Below are 7,807 nucleotides of genomic sequence, written 5' to 3'. Positions count from 1 at the left end.
CTGGTGGTTGTGATGGGGGTGGATACGAAGGTGGTTACGAGGAAGCCGGCTATGAAGAAGGTGGCTATGGTGGGGAGGAATACGGTGGAGAGGAGTGCGGCGGCGAAGGTTATGGTGGGGAAGAGTACTGTGGCGAGGAATACGGCGGCGAGGAATACGGTGGTGAAGAGTGGGGTGGTGGAGAATATGGTGGCGAGGAATTCGATTGCGGCGGCGAAGGCAGTGGATTCGGGGACCTGGTGGGAGGGGAAGACGGTGAGGGTATCATTTCCGGCCTATTAGGGGCTTTGGAGTTTTGATGCAGTTCACACAATTTAGCAAGTGGGGTATACCCTAGATCGTGGCACGACACGACCCGACCGGTTGGTGCACTGAGGAAGTTTATCTTTTCCATTAATGGCAGATCAACAGATATTATTTCCCATCGTTCATTTTATCTCGAGTATCTCTTAGCAGCTTTTCCTTTCCCATATATTAACATATACACCCACTTGAAATTTAAACCTTGTCGCACCACTACCTTTACTTGAGTCACAGACTCTCACTCTCCACAAAGACTACAAATACCCCTGTTATCCCCAAACTCATGTCTCATCACTCGAAATCAACTACTTTACTTTTCAAGACATCAAGCAAATCGCAATGACTCTTTGGAATTCGTAAAGCCCTCTTTTCCTCCACCCCAATCCCTATGGAAACAGCGCCAATCACATCTTTGGGATCCGTCCGTTCTAACCCAATTTAACCCTCCCATACCACTACCGCCCGTTTTTCCTTCTCTTCGTGTAATTTCAGGCACCGCACGAGCTTCTACAAGAGACCGGGAATAATAAGCCCACGGTAGTGGTTCCCACCGCTGCCCGGTACTTTTACCCCCTGTGTTGTCATCCAAGAAGGTGGGTGTCAAGTCTGCCCGGTAGGATGACGCGAACAGCGAGGTACTGGTAGCTCCTCTTACCTCTAGAGAGGATGTAGCATCAAGTCGAGAGCATCGCTGACTCCGTACCGTACCGTTACAGGCACGCCCCACCATTCCCTCGCAATGCTTAAGGAGGGGGGGAGATTAGTGGGCTCCCCCAGCCCCCAAGGCTAATAGATGTTGGAGGCTCTAAGCCAACCAACAATTACCGTCCAGTGGTCACTCCTTGGGCTGCCGGGAAATTGCACTCCTCCGGTACAACGGCGGGGGCCGAAACCGAATACTGGGGCTCCCCCCTTCCCTCTCGAGAAGCGAAAGGTTGCCAGATCCAAAGTTCCCGCCACCCCCACGCCCTCACCGTAAATTAGGCATCATCATCGAATCGAGTAGGAGGAAATAGCTTGCTCCTAGTCGGTTCTCGGTACAAGCTAGTAATCGGCACGATGCGGGCACTTGAGCTGTGGAGGCTAACAGCGAGAGTTTGTCCGCCGGTCCGGAATTTCCAGGCCAAGTAGCTGAACATACCAAGTCACCTAAGCGTGTCGGCGTAGCCCCGTTCTCGGCGCCGTCGTTTGTATGCGATGTGATAAAGCGGTGGGAGAAGCATGTTGAGATGTCAACTGAGTAGTAAGATTGCAGGGTGTATGTATCCGCAGGCAAGGGCGGGTGATCCTTTATGAAGTCGTTGTTACCCTGGCCCGCGATCACGTAAGCCAAGAAAGCATCGAGTACGGAACGGGCATAGTACGGTACCGGGTGCAATACGCAGCTCCTTCTCCCACCAAGAGAAATTGTTCTTTTGGCAGATGACTAACCCCCTGACCGCCGAAGCGACGCCTTCTCTACTCGAGTACAACAGTAACTCGAGTAGGGGTTAAAGCACTAGGCCAGGTCCCTGGAGCGACGGTCCACTAGTAAATAGTCTCAAGGAAATTCACCCCACACCAGCCGGTTCGAGTCCCCACCGCCAACCCCTGGCGAGTACCGTACACTAGAGAGCCCTGGGGGAAATGTACTAGTACTCTGTGTCCAGCCACCTCGTTCACATGCGACAGCCCAGACCCTGATAAAGGGCGTGTTAGGATGAGAAAAACGAGTGACAATCGATGTAAACAAGCGACTCCAACGCACACGCAACTCGGAGCCTCCCCCCCCCCACCACCTCCGCACCGGTTAATGCGGTCAGTGATCTTCTACAGGACAGTACTCGTACAGTACTCGTACAGGTGGTTCCCATTCCGTCCACCCGGGAGAGAAGGAAAAAAATAATAATATTTGCTATGCCGGTTTTTTGAGTTGCGGTTTGTTCCTGTTCAACCCTTACCCTGTGTTCAAGACACTTTAGAAGTCCTGAGCTCCCGAAGACTTGCTGCGAAGCAATTGACTATGCTAACAAGTTCCCTGCACCGCTCCTAGCAACTGACTGGCCGAGAGACAATGTCGCAGGGGCCCAGTCCCATGTTTAGACAACTCGGCCAGCTCCAAGCAGCGCGGAACTCAGAACCAATATTCAGCGGTGATATCATCCTGGACCGGCTAGGTAAGTTTACGACTAGTTTAAGCCATCTCATAACCAGGGTCAGCACGTCTGCAGACGAAGGAAGAAAGGAAAAAAAAATAAAAAATAAAGTCCCCGAGAAGAGAAGTTTTTTTTCTTTCTTTTTTTTTTTTTCTTTCTTTCTTCTCGCTCTCCGGTTCACGATGTGGGGTAACCTAGGTAGCGGGGCAAATCACACGATGGAGAATGAGGCTAATTTTAACCTGTCGCTGTGGATGTGATAGGTTGTGACTGTTTCTCCGGAAAAGCATCATCTCACTTGGGGCTTTTTTTTTTCCCTTTCCAAAAGTTTCAATGGAAGAATCCCTGAACCTACGGATCGGTTTACCCTATCTGCCCACCTCACGGCGGTGAGATCTTTGTGCTAGATCATACCCAAGCCACATTCGAGTTTGGTTTGTTATGGTATAACTTTACGAGTATCGTACGGTACAAGTACTGTACGTGTACTACGGGAGCGCGGTACCGCAACTGGCACCCAACTGGTTGCTATTCTAACGGTGTGTCTTTTTCTGATGCCTCGGGTTTTCAATTCATGACAAGGCCAATGGAGTCAAGAAAGTCTCACCATCTCCTCATCTCGCTCGGAGAAAGCCATTGGAAGTTCTGCCCATGTGCGGGCTATGTATGCATGGGTGTACTCGTACAGTACTCGCACAGCATGTCTTTCATCCTTCTTTAAATTGCATTATCATACATATAATAATGCTCAACTACGGTGTGTGCGACACCTAGCCGGGGCCCAAAAAAACCGGCTCGAAGAGAGACATCAACAGCAGCGATTTATTTTTCCAAACGTTAATCCTTACATGGGTGGGGAAGTCAATTGGGGAACAAGTCCAAAGTTTGATTTCCGAAGGGAAATTTTTTTTGTTGTGGGTGGACAGAAAGCGGTTTGTCTGGGGGAGAGTGGAGGCAGGTAATTTTGAACTCGATACAAAGTTGTTAAGGCCGGATGAGAATCTACTAACATGGTCCTATTGTAATATAACTGCGCTCGAGTACCGGAAAGGCGCTGGTGGGTACTATTTGGGCCTAACCTCGCACCAAATTTGTGTTGGTGAATTAGTGGATTGAGATGGGCGCCTTCTGGGCTCGACGAGAGAATTAAGTTCTGCTCAGCTGCAGGCCTGCTTTGCCTTGCTCTTTTCTCTGGTTGGTTGATTGATTGCTTTACTTGGATGTGCTACTGCGGTAGTTGAGGCATGCATGATGATTGTTGCCATGCCGGCATCTCTATCGGGTATCGGAAGCGACTAAAAAGTATAAAAATACAGCAAATTTGATGCACCCCATATAGCCGATGGGCATCGGGCGGAGGAGGGAAGAAGGGTGAGAGACATTTGAAATGGACCCATCGTCACCGCCCAATGCGCCCCGGAATGTGAGGAGAAACGAGCGAATCAGCGGTTAACGCGAAGGCAAGAGTACGATACGACGTGCCATTTCGGGTAAGGCGATGACAATAACACACTATAATGTCAGAAGGACAAACATGTTTTGGAGGAGGGCTAACCGAGTTCAAATTGTTTTGCTCGAGAGGATCTCTTTGGGCGAAGGTGTTGTGGAATAGCGGGTTGGAGTGTTGGAGAGAGGGGGGGTGGGCGGGGCTGGATTAGGAATTGGTCCAAGTGCAGATAAAATTGGGAGAGGAGGTTACAGTGCCGGTCTCGAGTCTTCGCCTAGGGGGGGGTCTTTACCAAGTCCAGGAGCTCCACGCGGGTACCTTCCCTAACCACGTGCGAGAGCATAGGAGATGAGACGATGGTAAACACTCGGCTGGGAGAAGGGAAGGGGGTGGAGGGGGGGTTGAGAGAAAAAAACGACATACCGGTACGAGTACAGTACAGTACTCGTACACTACTCGAGCACTGTAACAACAACAACAACAACAGGGTACCGGTAGCTACTACTTCCCCCCCTGGGCTGGGGTTGAGATATCCGGGTACGATAAATGCTCTACTGGCCCAAGTACCAGTACGCTGCGAACCCTCAGACATTTTGAAAGGACAAGACCTGTGGTCAAGATCTCCTACCTGCTCTGTTGTATATGCACGGCACGGTAAGCAGGAGGGTATCATGGCCAATTGCGGAGATGGAATTGATTTGTTCGCTGATCATGTTGAAGCTTTTTCACCGTGCACGCGTGTGGTGGAAAGGGGGTCTCAGAGCTATAATATGTGGGTAAACAATGGCGTCAGGCCCAGGTTGACATACCCGAGGTGGGCAGAAAGGGAGGGGGGTGGTGTGCCCGTAGCTCCTGCTGCTACTTTAGCTCTCTTATCAGGGAGCTTTGACATGCATCCAGCGCGTGTCATAGTCAACGGCGGAAAAAGAAGGGAAGAGGAGAGAAAGGAAAAGGAAAAGGAGAAAAAGAAAGAAATGGAAAAAAGAAAGAAGTGGAAAAAAGGAAAAAAAAGAAAGAAATGCTTTTCTCCTCCTCCTCAACCAACTCCACTCCTCGACTCCTCACCCTCGAGGCTGGGAATGGAAGGGAATATGCCGATACGAGAATTGTATGATACCATGCGAAGAGGCGGGGAAAGCTGCGTCCGTTATGATATATTGATACCCGTGCCATAAGGCCGCGACAAGCCAGAAAAAAAAAAAAAAAGGAAGAAAAAGAAAAAGAGGGAAAAAAAAGGGATTGGGAATTTTAATTATGGGTACTGTGCTCGTACAGTACACTATACGGCTATGGGTAATAATATATTATAGCATCATAGGAAGCTTTATCAAAGCAGCAATGAACACCGTATCATAGAAGAGAGTTTTGAGCGCGATAATTTACCATATGGGGGACTTGTTGAGTCTCAAATCTCCATGCGGTTAGGGTACCTGGTGTACCCATCTTCATGATGATGTTTACACCTCGTAGTCTAACGGTACTCGAATGCCAACCCGACCACACATCACGAGAGTGAATACCATAACAGCTCTAGAGTTAACCCTACAGCTTTTTCGAGCTCCTTGTTTGCAGGGTGGAGTCAGCGCCAGCCAGCCGAAAGGAAAAATTTTTCACCACCACCGTCGTCGGCCGCGGGGACACAGAATAGCAACTGCCGATTACGTACAGTTACAGTTACAGCCCCCCCTCATCCATCTGGCCCCCCCTCTCATGCCTTCTCTCCCTTCGGTCCCTCTTCTCCTCTTGCTCTCTTCTCCCCCCCACCTCCGCCAAGTCCCCACGCACAGCTCGTCACCCCGGAGCTTCGGCCAATCAAACGCGAGACCCGCGCAAGAGCTAGCTGTTGGGGGAGGGGGGGGAGAGGAAGCTATCGCCCAAATTCGGCCTGTTTCTCCTCTCCTTCTTGTCCCCCGATTTATACCTCTTTTTCTTTTTCTTTCCTTTTTTCTTCACTTTTTCCTTGCTCCCTCCCCCTCCCCCTCCCCCCCGGGTTCTGTTTCTGTGCTCTTTATCCTGTCTTGCACTTTCTCCCAACCGACTGGCAACCCAAGAGTCAAGACACCGTCCGAACCCTCTCTCATTGCATCGTGTCCTCTCCATCTACTCGATCGTCGTCGTCCCATCTCTTCAACGGCAACCAAACTCTTGCTCGAGTGAATCGACGATATGCCAGCTATGGCCAAATCCCCATTGAACTCGAAGAATCCGACCACGGTTGCGAAGAAAATATACGCTGGAGCCGGAATTGTCGGCAATGGTGGACACGGAGAAGTCGTGTGCCCGCTGTTCAATGCCGATGGCTCGATATGCAGGAAGAAGTGCGTTGGTGTAAGTCATCTCGAGATCCGGAAGGGTATTCATATGTATACGAGGGCGGGTTTATATTAACCCTTCTTCGTCTCCCAGAACTTTGCTTACCGCTCCATTTGTGAGCACATTCGACGGGCACATCCGGACAACTGGATTCCAAAGCTTCCAGCGAGCCCCGAAACCTTCGCAAAGATGGTCAATTTACCACCCAGAGGTCTAGCGGCGAGTGCTGTGAACGCTCAGTTTCATATGAGGAACCCTCAGCATATACCAGCCACTCCTGCTATGCCGGTATTCAGAAAGGCTGGAAAAGGTTAGTTAGAACTGGGTCACTCGAAGGCTCTTCTCTGCGTCCACACATCTTCGTCGCGAGATGCCCTGGTTCCTTTCGGAATTTGACTGTTGAATTTTCCCACTAACCCCATTGTAGCTCTTCCCAAGCATGAAGATGAGCAGTATGTTGATGGGATGTCGCCTCCATCGCCAGCAAACGAATCAGAAACCCTTCCTTCGATATCCCTGTCTACAAATCCCGTTACCTTCCACTCAAACTTCCCAGCCGTGATATCCGATTATGGAGAGCACGACTGTGAAGACAATCACGATTTTATGGGAGAGGATGACCTCGAGGAGGAGATGCGCTCTAGACGCAGCGATATCGTAAGTGCCTTCCCTTTTTCCTCGATTCCCGAGAGCCAGCGTTCTTCCCACCCTGTGGTGCGGGGTGCAGACCAATGATGGGGCATTTCTGCTCCGCCATCAATGATGGCAATTTGAATGCTTCTCATTGGTCAGTCCCAAATTATTACTTGTTTGTGACTGCAAGCCAGGTCTCACAGTGCCTCGTGCGAACTCCATGCACGGTGCGCCAGCTTCGTTGTGTGCTCTGACATGGCAGATTAATAATATTCTGTCTCAAACCTGTTACCACTGGGATTTGATAGCTAATATTCCACCCTCAGGACACGGAGGATGATAGCGACGATGGCCGTCGTAACCCTCACCGTCATCAATTGCTTCACCACAACCATCACCGCAACCATTTGCAATCTCAGCTCCCTCCCCTTCGAACCGGCAAGCACCCAACCTCTTTGAAGCGAAAGCGTCAACCCTATGCTGCCAGTAGCCCCGAGACCGGCACCATCGCCGACAACTCCAGCACTCAGTCCTCCAACGCTTCTCGTTGGGATGAGCTCATCGAAGCTGCAACCACCCGCGCTGTAGCAATTGACCCGAAGCCTTTCCACCACCATCGTCCATCCCACCATCACGAATACAGCCATGCTCCGGTGGGTTTCCTGGTTATGTTGATATAGCTTAAACCTTTTCTTACATTTATGACAGCAAACACCACTATCTCCTCCCGCGACTGCATCATCATCATCTCACCATTCGCTAGCGCCCACCGCTTCACCTCCATCCACTTCAGCTTCCGAATTCCCCATGTCGGGTCCCCGCAGGCTCTTGTGTGCCACTTGTGATAACCTCACACCGATCCACGAAGCTTTCGCGTGTACGGAATGTATGTCCGGCTTCTGCGATGAATGTGCTTTCAACTCTGGAAGAAGGGGAAGCTGCGTTAGTGGAAGCCGCGGATTGTTGATCTTTGGAT

At 50.6% G+C, this 7,807-nt stretch overlaps 1 protein-coding gene across 1 annotated transcript in view; it reads left to right on the top strand.

Annotated features, from left to right (window-relative positions):
* Positions 1-6,051: 6,051 nt before the first annotated feature.
* GSTUM_00000864001 (uncharacterized protein) overlaps positions 6,052-7,807 on the top strand; it is a gene marked incomplete at its 5' end in the record, with an annotated part of 2,207 nt that continues 451 nt past the window's right edge. The window contains 5 exons of the mRNA XM_002838137.2: positions 6,052-6,213; positions 6,292-6,508; positions 6,626-6,855; positions 7,158-7,484; positions 7,540-7,773. Of these exons, the coding sequence (XP_002838183.1) occupies positions 6,052-6,213; positions 6,292-6,508; positions 6,626-6,855; positions 7,158-7,484; positions 7,540-7,773 (1,170 nt within the window). The remainder of the gene's footprint in view (positions 6,214-6,291; positions 6,509-6,625; positions 6,856-7,157; positions 7,485-7,539; positions 7,774-7,807) is intronic.

The sequence above is a fragment of the Tuber melanosporum genome (genome assembly GCF_000151645.1).
Source record: "Tuber melanosporum whole genome shotgun sequence assembly, scaffold_228, strain Mel28".
Lineage (NCBI taxonomy): Eukaryota > Fungi > Ascomycota > Pezizomycetes > Pezizales > Tuberaceae > Tuber > Tuber melanosporum.
Note: the sequence above shows the minus strand (reverse complement) of the source record. Positions and strands in the feature narration are given on the sequence as shown.